Source organism: Capsella rubella, unplaced genomic scaffold (assembly GCF_000375325.1).
Source record: "Capsella rubella cultivar Monte Gargano unplaced genomic scaffold, Caprub1_0 scaffold_7, whole genome shotgun sequence".
Lineage (NCBI taxonomy): Eukaryota > Viridiplantae > Streptophyta > Magnoliopsida > Brassicales > Brassicaceae > Capsella > Capsella rubella.
Window position 1 is genome coordinate 12764403 of NW_006238917.1, and position 22121 is coordinate 12786523.

Here is a 22121-nt window from a genome sequence, read left to right on the forward strand (position 1 = left end):
CATAAAGAAACAGCTCATTAATGTCAATAAACATCTTAGACAACCAATCTCTTGGGCTAAGCATGTAAATCTCTGGCACTAGTTGGTTCAGACATTTCATAATATACCTTTCGAGTATGAAATGTCTATGACCCAGTTCCAATTGATCAGAAAAGAACTAGCTAATAAAACTCTAGTCCAGAAGGGAAACAAAACAAATCTAACATAAACACTCTAGCAAACTAACATCCTCCACCTAATCTATCCCATCCTCAAGAACCCTAACACTACTCAGACGCAGAAATCATGTTCAACATCATGAAACAAGAATCGTTCAAAACATGCATAATAATAAAGATGACATGAAGAGTAACAACAATGATTCAAGAACTAACTGCAAAATATCAATAACTCCAAAGAAATCACGATTACAATTCTCAGGATCGTTTGGTGGCTAACAACAAAAACCTAATAAAATAAAACTCGATCCCTTGGGCAATCCAAATGAGACCTATTTATAACAATGTTTGGGAAAACCTTAAAACATAAAACGACAACGTAAAAGCGGTTTAAAAGTTGTAATGGTCATGTCGGTCGAGTAAGCGTGTCGAGTAACACTTAATTTCTTCTCTGCATCATTTCATACTCGACTGTGCTCCTCGAGTGATTGTGTCGAGTGACCTGTGAAACCATCAGCTACTTCTTTGCTTTGCTCAATCATGTCACTCGAGTGAGTGCATCGAGTGACAGGTGGTTCTGCTTTGCTTCCCTTCAGCTCGATCAGCTACTCGATCGTATACGTCTGCTGCTCACTCGATCGTCCTACTCGGTCGTGTCAATCGAGTGAAGTATGTTCCTGCAATGCATCCTTGCTTCTCACTCGATCGTCCCACTCGATCGTGTGCATGTCGAGTAACGCTTGTTTCTCTGCTTCGCTCTGCATGTCTCCTAAGTACCTGAAACACTCTAAATATGCACAATGTATACAAGATATGCATGATATGCATAAAACCTACCTAAGTATGTAAAACATGCAGAAAGGGATCAATATGATGCGAATCAACAAGTGAATGATGCTGAAAAGATGATGAATGCATGCTCAAAAAGCGATGAAATACAGACTTATCAGCAGCCCGTCCGCTACCTCGCAAGATCCTTCTTCGAACTCAGAGGTTGTTGTCAACGACCCCACAATCGTTGATGGTATTGTACCATCAGATAAGTGGGAAGCCCGACGTTTAAGAACACGAAGCATGCAATACACAATATTAAGACTTTGAATGGTAAAAGCAGATCAAGCGTTGCAAATCATGCAGATCATATGAAACAAATTCAGATCATGTAGATCATATGTGAACAGCATATTCAAATCACTTATTTACATCATATTAAACGAGGTTCTATCATGGCGATTCCAATACATTCCTTGGAGTTTTCAGGTTTAACTTTAACACATACATGAACTTCATCAATAGCTCCAACAAATCCACCAAAATATGGCCAATATCTACGATCCATTTGCTGTCGTTGAGGTATTCGACGCAGTTCTTGTCTCGTTGGAGTCTTGATATATCACAAGCAAGTAACTCAGCTGCTCTAAGCACTTGAAAAAAAAATCTATTCATTGTCTCTTCCGTCCGCCCAAATAGCAATCAAACATCTCTTTGAACTTCATTATGCCCAAATATTTGTAAAAACATGGCCACTCCCTCTTCAACTCTTACATTCGCTCTAGGTTGTAAACCATAACTCATTTGTAACTTGTCACACAATGATCTAAAACCATCAAGTGACATTCGCTCTAGGTCTCTACTTCTGTTCCAATTGAAAATCCACGCTGCACATTTGTTGGAGGGATACATTGTGGAGCATGTTGAGATGAACCCCGTTGTGTTGCATTAGGTGATGAACCCCATTGTGGTGCATAAGGTGATGAACCCCACTGTTGAGTATTTGGTGGTGAAGTCAATTGAGGAGCATTTTTTTATGTTCTCCATTGCGGACCATTTAAACGGGTACCCCACAGCGAACCATTTGGTGGTGTACACAACTGCGGAGCATTTGGAGGTGTACCCCACTGCGAAGCCCCACTACGAAGCATATGGAGGTGTACTCCAATGTGGAGCATTTTGAGGTGTACCCCAATGTAGAGCATTTTGAGATGTACTCCACAGCGGGGCACTTGGACCCCATTGTGATCCATTCGGAGATATCCCCCACTGTTGAAAACTCGGACCCCATTGCCCACCAGAATTTTGACTCCAAGAATTATTACCACAATATGAACTACCAAAAGTAAAGTTGCTTGGACTACGACTTCCACATTTTTTCCCAGAGACTAAGTGTTTCCCCACAAATTCACTGTCCCATGTATATCCAGTTAAAGCTTGTAAAAACGCAGCTTATCTTCCATGGTTCTCTCAGCTCGATCCATAAAATATCTACGCCAAAATCTTTCTTCTTTAAATGCATGAATGCATGCCCAATAAAAATCTGTGTTACTCGGGAGCTCTAACGATTCAAATATCTTGACAGAATTATCAAATTATTCGTAATCATCTTGGTCGAAAATATTTGGACGTAATTGTTCTAAACTTTGGCGCTGAAACTCTCTGAACCCATTCATTGTATCTGTTAGAATTGACTCAAATGATTTTTTTCTGCAATTTCCTCTTGAACCACTCCCAATAGAGATTCGTGAGGTTCCTGCCCCTCTTTGTCAAATACTCCCACTTCTTAATCCACCTTGTTGTTTAACTCTTGAAACAAGAGTATGAAACGGAGGAGCATGTGGAGAATTCTGATGTAAATGATCCTGGGTGAACTCATTTGAGGCACGTGTTTCATCGCTGATATTAACGCGATACACTTCTTCATTTTCTTGTGTCTCAGGAACTTGAGTTTCACCATCATTTACGCCCTCATTCATTAACTCTTCTCGTCTTTGGTGCACAGAGTATTGAGACTGTGATTGTACATCATGTAAGATGAAACAACGTTGCATCACATCCCAATAGTCAGGCGGCTTTCGTTTAAATGATCTTACAATCCTACATCTCAGTTAATAAGTTTATTAAATTTTAGTATACAAGTTTAATGTATACCAAAATTACTAAGCATATTTTGGCTGTGAAAGATATTTTTAATGCTTACAGCTTCACGATCTTTCCACCAAGAATTAGACGCAAATATGACGGATGTTACATGGTCAACTGAAATTCCCGTAGAATTTTGCATAATTTTCTTGTTCTTTCTTTTCAGTTCATCAAGCTTTTCTTTGAAAAACCGATAGTTTATATTTAGATTGAACATCTTGTTGAATTTTTCAACCAAAAACTCTCTTCCAAGGAGTGTTGGATCTTTGAAGCGGTAATTATTCATGGCAATTGCTTGATCGTAAAGCTCAATAAATAGTCTTTCCTAACTAGGAGTCCATTTCAAATAGTACGCGAAGTTATTTAGACAAAGTATAATGATAGATATATGTTAAAAAATCACTATACAAATTATTCATGATGTGTGGGAGTTAGATTAGGAGTTTTTAAATATACAAATTATTGACTTGTTTGCTATATGCATTTTTCAAGATAACATTACATTATGAGTTGTTAATTTCTCATAATATATGTTTTATGCCAGTTACTTTTTTGTTTTTGTTTTTGTATTATTAACACTTTTTTAAGTGAAGGTACTTTTGTTAGTTAAGGTACTTTAAAAAAAAAAGGTGTTCAATTGGATTTTTTAGTTTGTCGAATGTGCTCTTCTTTTTCATTTTTTTCTTCTTTTTAGCATTAAAGTGTTCTTTTTTGGAAATAAATATATTTATTAACCTGGATTAATTCATTTTTTGTTAGGAATAATTGTTTGGTAAATTAATTAATTAGTTTGGAGAAGTAAATCATTAATAACTGATCAATTTCGAATATTTTTGTCCAATCTTCTTTAAATAAATATTTTAAAATTATATGATGGAAATGTATAATTTATAATCATTAAATAAATTAACCAAACACTATATATATTATATATATATATATATAAATAAAATAAACATACATATTACATAATTGGTAGAAAATGCATGTTTTAAACAAAAATTTTAATACCTTTATTTTATAACTACTAATATATTATATAAAGTAACAACATTTATTTAAGAGGAAAAAATATATACCTTTCAGCAGGAAATTATAAAAACAAGAGGTGTAGAGTTGAAGCTTGGATTGTATTTTGAATTCTGTAAAAAAAAAGATACATATGTTAGTGTATAGAAAAATTATAATGTATGTAACTGAAAAAAAAAAATACTTTTGCAAAAAAAAGGTTAAAACTCAAGAGAAAAAGAAGAAGTGTGAGGTGTGAATGTTGTGAAGTGTAATTATATAGAAAAAAGAAAGGGTGTTTTTTGAGTAATTATTTTATTTCAAAAATAAAACTGTATGAAAACACAAATAAAAAACATCAAAAGAAGCGTGAACAATTTCCCCCACAGATGTCCTGTCTTTATCACAAAAAGACAAAAAAAAAAATGAACTGCATACAGCTTTTTTGTTTTTGTTTTAAAAAAATAAAAAATAGTGAATGGTGTATTGGTAACAGGAGATCTACATGCATGAGTCAACTGCTATTTTCATGTCCCCCCATTAAAAGTCTAAAGGGAGATCTCTTCCGCATAACTGCATCAGCACTACTCACTTGTGTAGGCCCTAACGAGGTTGACGATGTAATGCGAGAAGTCCACGAAGGCGCGGGCAGAAACCACTCTGGCGGCAGACCTCTTGCATTACAGATTTGCAAAACTGGCCAAGTGTGAAAAATGTCAGCGTCACGCTCCTCTCATTCATGCTCCAACCAAACTCCTTTGTACAGCCTCGCAGCCTTACCCATTCATGCGTTGGGCGATGGATATCGTCGGTCCTCTACCCGCCTCCCGTCAAAAGAAATATATCCTCATTATGACAGATTATTTCATCAAATGGGTTGAAGCAGAATCTTACGCAAGAATCCCATCAAAGGTTGTTTGGAAGAACATAATTTGTAGGAACGGACTCCATACGAGACCGTCACCAATAACTGCACCCAGTTCACATCACTAAAATTTGAAGGTTTTTGCTCTTGTTGGCGGATACGCTAGAGCAAGTCGACTCCCTGATATCCGTGAGGAAATGGTCAAGCCAAACCTACTAACAAAACTATTATCGATGGCATCAAGGAGCGACTCGAAGATAAAAAAAGGAGTTTGGGCCGACGAGCTCGATGGCGTACAGATCCAGACTTTTAGTCATTACCCGTAGAACAATAGCATTGTCTACATTTATTAGCTTGTTGTTTCTCTGCTATTGTCTTTTCTGATATGTACGATCAACAATTAACCAAAACCGCCGACCTTGGACTCGCAATTCTGTAAACCTGTTCTTTCGATAAAAATTAACAAAAGGACTCGTTCAACTATTCTCACAAAACGTCCTGTATTATTGTTACTGAGACCTCAGCACAAACAATGGTTCCAAAACAATAAATTTAAATAACCAAACACCCAAACAACGATCTTAAATCATCGCCCTCTTCCTTGCCTTGATTCCAAAATCACACTTTATCTTTATCTGCATCATAAAAACAATGAGATGCGTGAGTATTATCCCAAATACTCAGTGAAGCGGTCCTCCCATCTACCAGGTTATTGATTGGCTCAAATTTTCCCTGAGCTACTCTCTCAATTAAGAGATCACTGTAATACTTAGGGATCGAATCCACAGATACTCAAAGATTACACAATAAATATTTTGTCTTAAAATTAAGCTAAATAATCAAGGTTTTAATATTTAAACAACAACTTAAAATAAAGATTGGTTTTTAAAACAATATGAGAAAACTATAGGCTCAGGGATTCTCCGGAAATCAATCAAATTAAATAAATTAAAAATTTAGGATTTAGATTAAGCGTCGTTCTTGAACTCAAATCACTAAATGTAAAATCTACCAACTTTCGCTGCGATGATTATCTAAATTTAAAACTAGAACTCCAAATTTCTTTGCTAAATTATGAAGTTTTAAACCAGCATTAACATTCAAGTTTGATGTGCTCACAAAATCCCTAAACCAAATCTCTTTGCGAATAAAATTTTTGCTCACCCTAGGTTCTTTCTGTCATGTCATGTCAAATCAATTATCCTAAGATCTATACTTTAGGTGATCAATCTAAAACTAGCATTAAGAACAACGTATGGTGAAGAACAATTAAGATGGTGAACCCTAATCTAACAAATCTACCTAACAAGTCATGAAATCCCTAATGAGAATCCCCAACCCTAACAAAGAAGACTACTCAGACATCATGTAAGAAGCAAACATCATGAACTGAATAATATAGATTAAGAAACTAAATAGAGAAACAAGGGAGTATTGAAATCTTCTCTCTACATGGAGTTCTGATCTCTCTTACCAAAAGTTCTCAAGGTTTTGCAATAGAATAAAGCGTAAGTCTTAATAAAACCCTAAGAAGCCAATTTATAAGTCTAAACCACGAACTGGGTTTTATTGCAAATAAGAGAAACTTCTGGGCCAAATATGCAAATCTTCCAAACTTCAACTACACGCGAAATTTAATTGCCGTCAGATATTCGTGTCGATCGACACCAGTAGTTGTGTCGATCGACACGCACACCAAATATGCTTTCCTGATACGTTCCTTCGGCACATCTTCTCCAAATGCTCGAAAATGCTCCAATCCATACTAAATAGCTCCTAATCCTGAAATGACTGCAAAAGACTCGAAAACACTATAAAATCTCTATAAATAAGACTTATATCATGGCTAAAAACCCATAAAAACCATGATATATCAACTCCCCTAGACTTAGCCTTTGCTTGCCCTCAAACAAAACAGAAACTTAACATGTGAAAGAAGTTTGAAAACGCGGGAACTCACTCAACTGCAGGAAAGTCTTCTTTGCACTCTTCATCGCCTTAACTCTAGAACTTACTTTATGTACTTTGCCCATGAGAAGCATCAACATTCCTTACTCTAATCCCACAATCCCCAGGAATCTCCAGTCTCTCCATTGTCATCTCTTTACATAAGTTAACACAAGTAAAGGTGAATTCTTACAGAGGGAATATCGATCAATGGCATATGGACTCTTCTCAAACCAAGACATTCTACGTATGATTTCACTTCTTCTTCCTTTTCTCACTTCTAAGATAATCGACATCTCCCTACTAGGGTATCATTTTATTTTTTCAACGATCCCTTTTTCTTCTCTTTTATTTTTTTTCTTTTTTTCTGTTTTTCTTTTTTTGTTCTTTTTTTTTTGTTTTTAATTCGGGTATTCATGAGATCCAAAGTATGCACGGGTTTACGCGATCCCTCATATGACTTCTACCTATAGCCTTTTCTACATTTTCTTTTAAAGGCTGAAGGGAAGAGAGAAGGAAGGAATCATACTTTGAAGAAGTGCAGTGTCTTGTGCAGCTCGAAGAAGAAATCTATTCCAATGTATACCAATTCCCAAGGTAAGAAACTAAGTCCAATTAAGTCTTGATAAAATTAGAGACAACGTTAGATCAACTGGATATCCAATGAGTAAGGGCTTTCAGGATTGTTGATATCGCTCATAGTCATTCCAAACTTCGGTTCTGAGATCTAACATAATCAAGATTCATAAGAGTGTTAATCCATATCAGAGAAACCGTTAGACTGAGTTCATTGTTCCCTACAAAAAGTTATGACTTAATAAAACAAATTTTATTTTTTTGGACGGACTCGATAAAACTCCAAAAGAATAAACAATGTTGGTAACTACCTCCCCCAGACTTAAACAACACTGTCCCCAGTGTTGCCAAGCTAAGATTGGCGATGAAAAAGAAAACAAAACTAAGATAAATGCAAAAGAAATAGAAAGACTCACAAGTGGGTTGCCTCACACTAAGCGCTTGTTTTCAGTCATTAGCTTGACTTTGTCGGGGCTCAAGCGTTCGGTGGATCGGGAAGCATTGGTAAATGCCTCCGAGAAGAGTGTCTCATCATCCACGGCAGTGTATAAGAAGCCACCATGAACACAAAAGAAAAAGAAAAATAAAAAGCTGTAAGTAAAAAAATAAATAGAAAAGCTTAGCCTAAATTCTAACCTTAATCTAATGGTAATCAAAATTGAGTCCCCAGCAGCGGCGCAAAAATTTGATCGGCTCAAATTTGCCCCGAGCTACTCTCTCAATTAAGAGATCACTGTAATACTTAGGGATCGAATCCACATAGACTCAAAGATAACACAATAAATATTTGGTATTGAAATTAAGCTAAGAAACCAAGGTTTTAATATTAAAACAGCAACTTAAAATAAAGATTGGTTTTTAAAACAATATGAGAAAATGCTAGGCTCGGAGATTCTCAGGAAATCAATCAAATTAAATAAATTAATAATTAGGATTCAGATTAAGCGCCATTCTCAAACTCAAATCACTAATGTAAAATCTACCAGCATTCGCTGCGATGATTATCCAAATTTAAAACTAGAACTCCAAATTTGTTTGCTAAATTCTAAAGTTATAAACCAGCATTAACATTTAAGTTTGATGTGCTCACAAAATCCCTAAACCAAATCTCTTTGCGAATAAGTATTTTTCTCACCCTAGGTTCTTTCAGGTAATTAATCACACTCTCATGTCAAATCAATTATCCTAAGATGTAGACTGTAGGTGATCAATCTAAAACTAGCATTAAGAACAACATATGATGAAGAACAATTAAGTTGAATCAGATTCTTGGCGAGTAAAAATTTGAAAGATGCTCCAAGGAACCTTTATTATACAAAAAACAAGAGCAAGAAGATCTTCTTATTGTGGCGGTTTATGTTGATGAATTATTTGTTACAAGTTCTAGTATTAGCTTGATTCCATACTTCAAAAGAGGAATGTCCAGGAAGTTTGTAATGAGCGATCTAGGTAAGCTCACTTACTATCTTGGAATTGAAGTTCTTCAAAGTGAGGTTAGGATCGTTCTAAAAAAAGAGAGGTATGCTAAGAAAATACTAGAAGATGCTGGATTAAGTGAGTGTAATTCTGTTCTTATTCCGATGGAGCCGAGCTTGGAGCTTTCTAAAAATCGAGACCCTAGACGTATTGACGAGCAGAGTTATCGAAGGAAAATCGGATATCTTTGGTATTTACTTCATACTCAGCCATATCTTTCTTATCATGTAGAAATTTTATCTAGATATTTACAAGAGCCGAGAGAGTCACATGGAGCTGCATTGAAGCAAATCTTGAGGTATCTACAAGGAACTATTACTCATGGTCTCTACTTTAAGCGAGGTGATCAATCGGGTTTAGTAAGCCATAGTGATAGCAGCCATAGTGTTGATGTGGATGATGGAAGAAGCATAGTTGGTCATGTGTTCTACTTCAACGAATGTCTAATAACTTGTTGTTCTCAAAAACAACAAGTTGTGGCTTTATCGTCTTGTGAAGCAGAATTTATGGCGGCTACGGAAGCGGCTAAACAACGTATATGGCTTTTAGAACTTTTTGCTAAAATCATTGGAGTAACATGTGAGGAGGTGACTATACTACTTGATAACAAATCCGCAATTCCACTTACCAAAATCCGATGTTTCATGGACGTAGTAAACACATCCATCGAAGGTATCACTTTATTCGAGAATATGTTGAGAATGGTCAAGTTGAGGTGATTCATGTGCCTGGAGTTGAGCAAAGGGCAGACATCTTAACAAAGGCACTTGATAAGAATAAGTTCAAGAAATGAGAGACCATACTGGAGTTCAAAATGTGACAAACAAAGATTTCAAGCTTAAGGGGGAGATTGTTGGGATAAGCTTGAAGGAAAAGATAGCTTAAGGAGTAAGTTATCTAATCCTAACCGAGTTATGGATTTAGGATTAGTTAGTATTTAGGAGATATCTAAATAAGTTTGTAATAGGATTAGGAGTGTTCTCTCAATATATAAAGAGTAGCCAAGGTGTGGTTTACCTTTAAGAGATTTGAGAGAAAGATTAAGAGGCTTTAGTTTTGAGTTAGTTTCTAAGTTAATAAAGGAAGTGCTTTTATAATTCTTAATCTTGTAAATCAGATTTCTAGAATGTTCAAATCCATCACAAGTTTTCTGTTTCAAAAGAAAGAGACAATGAGAGGCCAAATCAACAGAGAGTTTAGTTAACGATTTCAACAAAACAAAACAAAACAAAACTACCATAAGAAACAAGATTTTTCATCACAAAAGTTCCAAATGTTTCATAAATCTCTACAAAGAACTTGAAATGAGCACAAGAACCACACAAACAAAAATCCATTTGAATTGCTTGCTTTGTTAAGTATTCAATTACGCTAGAAGAATTATATCTTAATAATATTAAAAGAGAAGTACAAATTCGAATATTGCAAAATTATGATTCTAATCCATAATTGTCCCTTAATTATTGGTTTTTGAAAAAGAATATTGAAATCAATAAGATTAATTTGGTATTGATGAAAAGTATATTTGGATTATCCAATTAAAAGATCCAAGATCCATGGTGATATATCATGTTTTTACTGTTTTTAACCATGATATAAGTTGGTTTTCTTGAGTCTTTTTATACTTTTTAGAATCTTTTTGAGTCATTTCAGGTTTCGGAGCTACTTGGCACGGATTGTAGTAAAATGGAGAAATTTAGAGTCTATATGAGCAAAGGAGCTGAGCGATCAGACTTGGAGACGATTTCTGAAGGAGTGTCGATCGACACCACCTATGAGTGTCGATCGACACCGAGCATATGACGAGAGAACTCGAGGTTTTTAAGTTTTGAAGATTTACAAAAGGTGCCCAAAGTTTTCCCAAATTGCAACATTGGTCCCTGACGTGTTTTAGACATATTTAAGTACTTTTAGGTTTTAGAAACACTTACGCTTTATTCTATTGCATACTTTGAGAGATTGTTGCTTGAGAGATCTGAACTCTTGTAGAGAGAAGATTTTGAACTCCCTTGTTTCTCTTTTCTATTTTCTCAGTTCATATTATTCAGTTCATAATGATTGTTTCTTTGATTACGTCAGAGTAGTTCTCTTGTTAGGTTTAGGGTTTCTCATTAACGATTTCATGACTTATTAGATAGAATTGCTAGATTAAGATTTACCATCTTATTGTTCATCACCATAGGTTGTTCTTAATGCTAGTTCTAGCATGATCACCTAGAATTTAGAAGGGTTTGACATGAATGTGTGATTAATTACCTCATAGAACCTAGGGTGAGCAAAATACTTATTCACATAGAAATTTTGTTTAGGGATTTTATAAACACATCAAACTTGAATGTTAATGTTGGTTTAAAACTTTAGAATTTAGCAATGAAATTTGGAATTCTAGTTTTAGACTTAGATAATCATCGCAGCGAAAGCTGTTAGCTTTTACATTAGTGATTTGAGTTTAAGAACGGCGCTTAATTGAAACCTAAATTATTTAATCTAATTAATTTGATTGATTTCCTGAGAATATCCCTAGGCCTAGTGTTTCCTCATATTGTTTTAAAATCAATCTTTAATTTAATTCGCAGTTTTTATTTAATTTAAAACCTACTTGTTTATCTTAATTTAATACCAAATATTTATTGTGTAATCGTTGAGTCTCTGTGGATTTGTTCCCTAAGTACTATAGTGATCTCCTAATTGAGGGAGTAGCTCAAGGCAAATTTGAGTCGATCAAATTTTGGCGCCATTGTCGGGGACTCATTTTTGATTTACCATCAGATTAAGGTTAAAGTTTAGTCTAAGTTTTTATTTTATTTTGTTAATTACGCTTTTCTTTTCTCTTTTCTTTTTAGTGTTTCAGGTTTTGTGCCTAATAACAGAAGCAAGAAGAACAAAGAATTAGTTGATCTCAACAATCAAGAACTAGCGGGTATAGAAAGAGAGAATCAAAAAGCACAGAAAAGGGCAACAATGGCACCACCTGTTATTTTGATTCAAGATGATGAGGGTACTCTGAGAGATGGAGATCGGCATGTGAGGAATGCATAAGGGCAGAAGCTTAATGATGACAGAACTGTGATTCATAAACGTTGATGTCGATCGACACCAAACCGCAGCAGACAATGCTTAGTTAGCGTTGAATGCTGAAGCAGAGGATGAAAATCGAACACTTGGAGAATACAATAGGCCTGCACTGTTCTATTCAAATCGCTCTGCTACACGTCCTCCTGCATTTCAAAGGAACAACTTTGAGCTCAAGCATGGATACTACACTCTTGTAGGAACATACTTGTTTCATGGACACAATCATGAGCATCCAATGGATCACATTGAGAAGTTTGAAAATTTGGAATCCAGCATCAAGGCTGACAGTGTGTCTTCAGGTTTTCTGCTCTACAAGCTTTTCCAGCACTCCTTAGCTGGTAAGCACTATCTTGACTTAAGGAGTTGAAGTTTGCATCACTTACGTGCTGGGAGGATGTGAAAGTAGCATTCTTGAACAAATTTTATGATGATGCAAGGTCAAAGGATACGAGGAATAAGATGTCTACCTTCTCTTAAGGAATCTCAGAAGCATTCAAGGCTGCTTGGGTGCATTTTAAGGGGTATCAGAGATATTGTACACACCATGGGTATGACAAATATCAGCTTTTGAGCATTTTCTACAGAGAATTGGATTGGAGGTACCCATTGGCCTTAGATGCTGCTAGCAATGGTAACAACAATAAAAGGTCTCCAGCTCAAACCACCAAACTTAGCTTCCAACAACAGTACTAAAGTTGATGATTTTGAGAGGAATAAGCTAACTGAAAACATGGAGGAGCTTCAACACGCTAAAGTTAATACAAAGCTTTAATGTTGTGCATAACCTTCTTGTTACTAAGAAGAATGTTAAGTTTGCTGCTGAAGTTGAGGCTTTTGAACCAGATGAGGATGAAGAAGAAGACATGAACTACGTCACTGGAGCTGGGTGTCAAGGTCAGAAGCTTGGTAACACACAGGGGAACAGGTACAACAGCATGTATGGTCAAAAGAGCACTTAAAACATCAATAAGAATTCTTCTGGGTACATTTCACGGCCTGAGTATCAGAAGACCAGTAGTTTCACAAGGAGTTACAGGAACTCATCTTACCAACCAACTCCACTGAAGTCTTTAGAAATTGAGATGAAGTCTATGCTAGAACAAATTCTAGAGGGGGCGGCACTGATTAGTACTGAAGCTGTCACAACCCCTTCCTCTCTAGACAAATTCTTAGTCACCATCTTCTTTACAACCTGCTTGAACGTAGGCGAAGTCTACATGCAATTAGCAAAATGCATCTCAATCATGAGTGAACACAATATTTTCTTGTATCTTTCCTCCTCTTGCTCCTGTTTTGACTTCTTAGGAAAGGACTGTAGATTTGTAGACTCTGGTCTTCGTCGTGGAATGCGGTAAAGCTAAAACTGGTTCTATCCAAGACGAGTGTCGATCGACACTGGGTTGGTGTTGGTCGACATTTGTATTTGGTGTCGAGGGCTGTGTGTCGATCTCGGTTGATATCTCTCTGTCACATAGATCTTCATCTTCAATCTCATCAAGCTCAATGACATCTTCAATTGTCAAACCTGGTTTCAGCACTAATTTGAGTTGTTTTCCACTCCTTAAAGTGACTGCATTGCAAGGATTCTTGATTTTGGTATATAGGGTTTCGTTTAATTTGATTTATGTTTATGATTTGCGATATTGATTTGGGGTTTAAGGTCTGTTCAATTTAACTTAGTGTTTCGATTTGAGGTTTCAATTTTGGGTTTCGTTTTTTCATTTGATTTGGGGTTTCGGGTTGGGCGTTTGATTTTGTGCTTAATCTAGGGTATTGATTAAGTTTTATTTTGTTAATGTTTTGTGTGTATCACCAACTGATCCATTTAAATTACTATCAGTCTTAAATTGGTTTATTTTTACAGATGGTTTCTTTTCATGACGACAATAATGAAGAGGAAGAAGTGTTAGGACCTAATGAAGATGGAAGGAAGAGGAAGACAATGTCTGGAAAATCAAGCAGTGAGGTTCCACCAAAACCCAGGAAAAGACCAGCTCGTAGATCAGCAGTATGGGCACATTTCATTGAAAATGTTGATTCTGAAGAAGCCGTTAGCAATTGTCGGTATTGTGGACAGGAAATTGGATGTAACAGCAAAAAAAACCGGAACAACTCCCATGAAGAGTCACCTGGAAAGATGTAAGTTATTCTTGGCTTATAAAGAGAGTGGTTCTCAGTCTGTTTTTGCTCCTGATACTAATGGTGTAGTCACAACCATGAATTATGATAAAGACTTGTTCCGAAGATCAGTGAATGAGTTGATTATTGTTAATGAGCTTTCACTTTTGTTTGTGGAATCAGAAGGTTTTAGGAGATTATGTTTCAATTTGCTGCCAATGTACACAGTTCATTGTAGGAAGACAGCAACTACAGACATTTTCTCAATGTACAAACAAAAAAAAGATAGGCTGAAGAAGCTATTTGGTTGTGATATGAAGAGAGTATCTCTGACAACAGACATATGGACAGATCCTACTACTTCATTGAGTTACATGGTAGTGACAGCCCATTGGATTGATGCAAACTGGGTGTTGCAGAAGAGGATCATTAGCTTTAAACCTGTCATAGACCATGAGGGAGAAACCATTGCGGCACAGCTGAGTCAGTGTGTAGAAGATTGGGGAATTGAGAGTGTTTTTACAATCACAGTTGACAATGCCAAGGGGAATGACAAAGCATTAAGGTTGTTCACAGATGCTTTGAGGCTGACGGGACCTCAAACATTAGTTAGAGATGGTGCATATCTACACATGCGTTGTTGTGCACATGTTCTAAATTTAATTGTCAGAGATGGTCTGGCAATAGTGAGTGGGAGTGTAATTGCTATTAGGAACGCGGTAAAGTATGTGAGATCATCAATCCTAAGACTGGAATCATTTCAAAAGCGGGTGTTGACAGGGAATGCAAGTAGAGGGAGTGTTACACTTGACTGTATCACAAGGTGGAATTCGACCTACCTTATGCTGACATCTGCTTTGAAATTCAGAGGTGCATTTGAGAAGTTGTTGGCAGAAGACAAGCTTTACAATGAGTATTTCATGGAGATAGAAGAGGATGGAGAGAAAAGGATTGGACCTCTAGAGGCTGTTGACTGGGATGAAATTCATGGGTTGGTGAAGTTTCTAAGATTGTTTTTCAACTGCACTTTGGCATTTTCAGCATCTAAGAGAGTGACATCTTCACTTTGCTACCTAGAGATAGTCATCATAGAGCAGCACCTCATTGCATTAAGCTTCAACAATGATGAGCTCCTAAGGACACAAGCAACAGCCATGAGAGCTAAGTTTGAGAAGTATTGTGATGGATTTATCAACATGTATCCATTAGTGATAATTGCAAGTATCTTTGACCCAAGGAATAAGATGCAATTTAGATCTATTTGCTTTGACAAGTTCTACGGAAAAGACAGTGAGGAGAGTAAGCATCTAAAGTCCTCAATTAAGAATGTAGTGAAGAATATGTATGAAGAATATGTCTCGTGGCTGAGCACCTCCTCTCAAGGTGGATCTAAGAGTGATATAGGAGATGCAGAACAAGCAAGTGAAGTTCTTTTTGATTTGTCGGATGAGGATGGGTATGATAGAGAGTCTTTGTATGAAGAGATGGATAATGAAACTGCTAATGAGGAAGCTAGTAGTGAGTTAGACATATACGTGATGGAGAAATTTGTGAAGCGAAATAAAAATGTCTTGGTCATGGATTATGATGTGCTAGCATGGTGGAGGCAGTGTGAAATTTCCAATATTAGTTGAGCTTGCTAGGGATGTGCTTGCCATTCAAGTGTCATCAGTGGCTTCTGAGTCAGCATTCAGTACAAGTGGGAGGATTTTCGACCCTTATAGAAGTTGCTTAACACCTTATATGATTGAAGCTTTGCTTTGCTTACAACAGTGGCTGAGAAACACTATGGAAGCGGAAAAGATTGCAAACTTGGCTCAAATGCTTGATGAATTGGAGTTCCATAACACCTTAGGTTATTAATTACCCTGTTGTATCTGGTTTTACCTTATCTCATTTATTTCTTGTGGGTTTAAGACTTTGAATGATTCAAGCTTATGAATATTTGATTCCTTGTGTAGCTTCTCCTTCGGACCAACCTCAGGCTGACGTGTGAGCTGCATGTGTGGTTAGAGACTCAAGCTGAGATAACAATGGCTACTTGGTAGGAAACATTCTATGATCTCTGATCTCTCTTTCAATCTAATCTCACTATGATCTCTCTTTCACTCTAATCTCTCTCTGATCTCTTTGTCTTTTTGACTATGATATCTCTTGGATTTGGACTTTTTTATGTTTGTGTCATTATAACTTGAAATTTGAACTTATTGGTAGTTAAAAACAGGTTATGTATGTTTATTGCTGAGGAAATGTTCACTCGTGCTTGATTTTTGTCAAATTTTGATGTTTATAACTTGTAATTCGGACTGGTTCGGAACCAAAAATTATTTACCGAAATAGATTTCGGTTATTCTCAGAACAATGTGGAAATTTTGTAAATAACCGATAACCGGAATACCCGAACCGAACCGACCCAAACTACCCGAATTCCCAGGGCTAAAAACCCCCAAACAAATAAATCTAACCTCGCATTTAGCATCAATGTCCTTAGAGTTCTAGAGCTTCAAGTGGAAAATCTGCATGCGAGGGCAATTTTCCTCCTCAAAATCAGGATAAATATGATCATCTAAGCATGGACCTTCCTACATAGCCGGTATTGCATGAAGAACAACTAGCTGAAGAGTGTATAGTAATCCCTGGACAACCACAAAATTTGTTGCAAGCTCTTCAACATATCTCTCTTTTATTGACGTCATCATCATCTCAAATGATAGCCTACCCCATGGATAATAGAGAGATGTATCAAGGTTCTCAGATATTTCAACATGGTTTTTTTATTTATTTTTATTTTTATTTTTTTTGTCATCCAGCATAGTTTTTTTATATTTTTGGATTAAGGGAAGTAGGGAGCAGAAATCCGACGACAAGGGCCAAATATGCATATCTCAGCATCTGTTTATCTTTGACTGTCTTCTTCTTTAGAATGTTGATAACACATAATAAGGTGCTAAACAGAATTTTCTTCCTGGCTGTCCCTAGCCAAACCGTGACTAGTTTGAACTCTCTTTAAAAAAAAAAAGATGCTCGACAAACCCCACCCATATCTTTTAGATTTCGCAACATCCAACTAATTTCCCAGAATACACAACCCAAAAGTAGTAGACCAGTTAGGGTGGCTTGGGAACTCGAGCAATATACCAAGCAAGGACCCACTAATGTGAATCATCGTTTTTACCTTGTAGTATACATTCACCCTCTATCCGACAAGTTCTTCACAAAAATTAATCAATCAATTCGGGAGATTAAGCGGTTCCATCTAAAAAACAACTGGTAGCATTTTTAGCAACCCATTTGCCACACCGGCATTAAAGAAAAAGAGGTAATATCTCTATATTAGTAAAAGAGAAGTACAAAATTGAATACCGGTCGGATCAAAATAAAAAAAGTAAACCCGATTTTATTTCAAAGTTTTAATATTTATAATATATGAACCTTTAGAAGTTTCAATATTTATATTATTTTAAATTTTTAAAAAGATTAAAAAATTATATATTTTGAAACTTTAATAAATCTTTAAAATTTTAAATTGTTTAACTATTATAATATTTTGAAGTTTTTTAAAATTTATAAATTTGCTCAAACTTAAAACCGGATTATATCAAAAAAACTTTTAAATTTAAATGCCTTATAAATCAAACTTATGGCTCATTTGTAGTTCGAAGCATGTTGGTCTTATTTATAATGATATGAACTGTTGTCAAAAAATTATTTTGGCTTATGTGGGACGCTGTACAAACATTATTTTTGACAATCAAGTAATATATGTCTGTTTTGAAAATTTCAAATTACAACATATGTAAAAAATATGTTGAATTTTTATCATACAATCGTATTATATATTGTTATATAATAAATTAAAAATAAGATCACATTAAAATCAAGAGAATTTTTGAGAAATACCCCTTTTGGTGTACCCCTTTTTAAAAATACCCATCTTTTCTTTTCATTTTCAAAAATACCCCTTTTCAAATATGAAAAATTATAAGCTTTTATATGGTTGATAAGGTACATCAACATCATCATTACTACTAGGAGACTAAATCCAAATATTTAGAAAGTTTTAAAAGGTTCTAAACGGCATTTATATGGTTTTTATAAGGTTTTTAAAAGGTTTACACAGTTTTTATAAGCTTTTTATATGATTTTTAAAAGGTATTTATACGGTACTTATGAAATATATATATATAAATTTACACACATGTAAAGATAATTTGTGTCTATACATATAAGTTAATACATATTTTTTTTGATAAATTTCAAATTTTATTGTGACTTTTTGATAAAATTAGAAACAGGGGTATTTTTAAAAAGTGGTATTAGAAAAGGGGTATTTTTGAAATTCCCCCTAAAATCAAAGGAGAGTAATAATTGTTTTTAAAATATTATTTTCATTAGTTAGAAAATATTAGGAAATCCAAAATTAAATATGGAAATGATATAATTATAGTTACCTAAATATATGCAATGAAATTTAATATGAAAATAATCATTTGTGTAATTAGCGACTGCCGATTAGCGACTACACGTTTTAGTCGTCATATAGTCGTACAATATGGAATAGGGACTATTGAGCAACTATTGCTGTAGTCGCAGTTTGCATGTTTTCTTGTATTTGCTGTACCTTTTTTTAAAAATACCCCTCTTTTCTATCCATTTCAAAAATACCTCTTTTCAAATATGAAAAATTGAAAACTTTTATATAGTTTATAAGATACATCTAGATCATCATTACTACTAGGAGACTCAATGCAGATATTTAGAAAAGTGTTAAAAGGTTCTAAACGACATTTACAAGACTTTTATAAGGTTTTAAAAAACTTTACAAAGTTTTATATGGTTTTTAAATGATTTTAAAAGGTTTTTAAAAGGTATTTATATGTTATTTATGAAATATATATAAATTTACACACATATAAAGATAATTTGTGTCTATATATATAAGGTTACACATATGTTTTTGATAAATTTCAATTTTTTGTGACTTTTGGATTAAATTTGAAAGAGAAGTATTTTTAAAAAGTGGTATTGAAAAAAATGATATTTTTGAAATTCTCCCCAAATTAATTTGGACCTAACAAAGATCCAATTTAAAAATTCGGGGTAAAAATTAAAATTGACCCAACCTAAAGTACAAATAAGATAAATCTATATCTTATTAAGAACTTCATTATATTTGAAAACTATATGGTTGTATTTTGTTTCATTGCATGATATGTTCTAAACATATGAATAAATTCTAATTCGATCATTTTTAAGCTCTCTGACTTGAATCAATCCATGGGTGTAATCTTGGGCGATTTTTTTTCACGAAATAGACTCTTAGCAACTCCTATGTTCGAAGCCAGATGCTTTTTGGTTTTTACTATATGAGCTTATGTCATGCACATAGACTTTAACAAATTTATAAATTTTATTAAATAATTTGTATTATATATATATTAGATAAATAGAAAACATCATTTATGCATCTTCAAATCGAATTAATATTCCTTGTTTGATAGAAAAATTATATTATGGAATATGTTTTGAAAATTATAAGAAAAATGATAATTATAGTGAATGACACAATTTATCCTATTTGTTTTCAACATTTATCAAATATTTAAATGATCAGAAGGGTTATATAATTTTCTAGGTCATAAATTTCAATTTTTAATAATATTAAAAAACGAAAAAGCCAATGCATTTAGTATATATAGAAGATTAAAATTTTTAATATTAAAATTTTATATTTTTAAGTCTATTTAATATTATTATATGTTTAACCATCAATTTTACAATAAAATATTTGGAGACTTAGAGTTTTGAAGGAAAAATAATACTATACGATTAAAGGGAATTAAATAGATGAAAACAAAACATTGAGGTATTTACCCAAAAAGAAAAACGAAAAAAAATTGGGATTGATTGTGATTTTTAACACAAACCACCAAAACTGCGTGCCCAAAAAAAAAAAAAAAAAAAAAAAAAAAAAAACGAACCACCAATAACTCTTTTTTCATATTTATATATATAAAAGGAAATTAGATGTTGAAAAAATATATTTTATGCTAGTGTGGTTAGACCGTTAGAGCATCATCTTGGGTCAAATCCGGCGACCACAAAGGATGTAACATGCATCTACTACAGCTCACTATTACAAGTCCCACCGACACTATCGCCAAAGCTACACGTGATTCCAACGTATCAATCACTCATTTGAATCATCATCACATTTTTTATAAAACAAAACAAATCCGATCCAACACAAGTGGAACATAAAGTATTCCAAATCTCCACACAATAGTATATAACTTTGAAAAAAAAAAGAATATTTAAAAATAAATTAAACCGACAATGATGACACAAGAAAACAGAAAATAAAGACAAGATTCTCCAACCGAAGCAAACGTCATGTGTCACATCACATGAGCCAAACTCCAAAACAGAGTCCGACCATCGCCGTTACGACAGTACTTGTTCGAGTAATCATCGCCGTTACAGCGCCATTTTTATCATCAGCCACCTCGCTGTCATCATCTGATGGAGCATCAGCGCTAGGTCCGTCAGCGGCCTCCGCCTTCTTAGGCTTTTTCTTACTCGACTTAGGAGCTGGAGCCGCCGTCTTAACGGCTTTATAGATCTCTCTAGGCAACAACACTTTATCAATCTTGTAAATGATCAACGGCTCTTGATCCTTTAACGTACCCATTACCTCCGCGGTCACAACGTCGGTCTCGAGTGTCACATCCTCTCCGTCATTCTGAACGGTGAAATCAAACTTGTTGTCACCTTCCGTCGCTAACGTGTTAACGGCTCCGTTACCTGACCTAAGCATCTGTAACGACTGGTAAACCGGCATGCCGTGGTACAACACTAACGCCGTCTTGTTCGCCGGAGAAAGGGCTTTGAATTTCGGCATGAACTTACCAACCGCGCTGTCGGACGGACAGAACACAGTTAAGCCTCCGTCTACGGTGTCTTGGAACGTTTTGTCGGCACCGGTTGATTTCAAGATGTCGGAGAAAGCTTTGCATCCTTGTTTCTCGAGGATTGTGGTGAGGATCAGGTCGCTGGGACTCGCGGTGGGTGCTTCAGCTTCGGGCGAAGTTAAGACTTGGCTTATATGAAGAACAGAGATGTTATAAGCCTTTTCAAAGATGGATTTAACGTAATGAGCTGTGAGCTTGCTATCATCTTCTTGGACACCAAAAGCGACTTTCCCCCCTTTTATATCCGTGATGTTAACGTATCCAGAAGTTCCTGTCGCTGACCCGGTGGATTGAAACATGGAGGCAGTGGAGGTAGAGCCGTCGGTGATCTGGTGTAGTTTCTTGGCGCCATAGTAATCAACCAAGACATGGAGAGAGAGAATGTTACGAATTGTGTAGAGAGAGTATCCTTTGGAGAGGATTGAGGACATTGCTGAGTTATCAACGGCCAAGACGGTGATCGTTTGACGGCGGTTGATCTCATCGGCGAGATGAGTAGCTGAGAGGTAGTGGTTGAAAGTGGAGAAATCAGGGTTTTTAGCCAAGATTCGGGTTATGTTATGTGCATTTGAGAGAGAGGACAAGAGATGGAGCTGGACAATGAGAGCCAAAACGGTGGCTACTCCCCGGAAAGATGCCATTTTCGGGAGGAGGACTCGGCGGCTGTGATAGAATAGAAGACTTGTGTGGTACCAATTTGGGAGAGTGGTCTTTTATAAAATATAAGAGATAGATAAAAATAATAATAAGCACAAAGCTGTCTCGCATATTTCCAGCGCAGTAGCAGGTAAGTGGGCTCTACATAGGTTGAGTCTTGGTCACATTTGAAAGTAACATGGATTCACAAGTTACATATAACATACTCCGACCGACACTTATTTACCCATTTCAAAACTATCATTTATATAGTACTAAAATAGCATTGAGACACCGTTTTTATCTTTCTATCTACCTATTAACACCGTTTGAAAATGGGGAAAAAGCCATTTCATACATGTACACGTCCAAAAA

General features: G+C 35.3%; 2 protein-coding genes and 1 pseudogene across 2 annotated transcripts in view; all 3 read right to left on the reverse strand.

The window, feature by feature from the left end:
• LOC111829422 overlaps positions 1-1497 on the reverse strand; it is a 4293-nt gene extending 2796 nt beyond the window's left edge. The window contains exon 1 of the mRNA XM_023778514.1: positions 1438-1497. Coding sequence (XP_023634282.1) covers positions 1438-1497 — 60 coding nt within the window. The remainder of the gene's footprint in view (positions 1-1437) is intronic.
• Positions 1498-2524: 1027 nt separating this feature from the next.
• Positions 2525-3360, reverse strand: LOC17877481 (annotated as a pseudogene).
• Positions 3361-20312: 16952 nt separating this feature from the next.
• On the reverse strand, positions 20313-21827 carry LOC17880140 (fasciclin-like arabinogalactan protein 2). Its single transcript, XM_006286008.2, has one exon. The coding sequence runs from the start codon at positions 21749-21751 to the stop codon at positions 20543-20545; it is 1209 nt and encodes a 402-aa protein (XP_006286070.1). The 5' UTR covers positions 21752-21827; the 3' UTR covers positions 20313-20542.
• Between the last annotated feature and the right edge of the window lie 294 nt (positions 21828-22121).

Excerpts from the sequence above, each read along its gene's own strand:
- LOC17880140 (XM_006286008.2), bottom strand. The coding sequence starts at position 21,751 with ATGGCATCTTTCCGGGGAGTAGCCACCGTTTTGGCTCTCATTGTCCAG.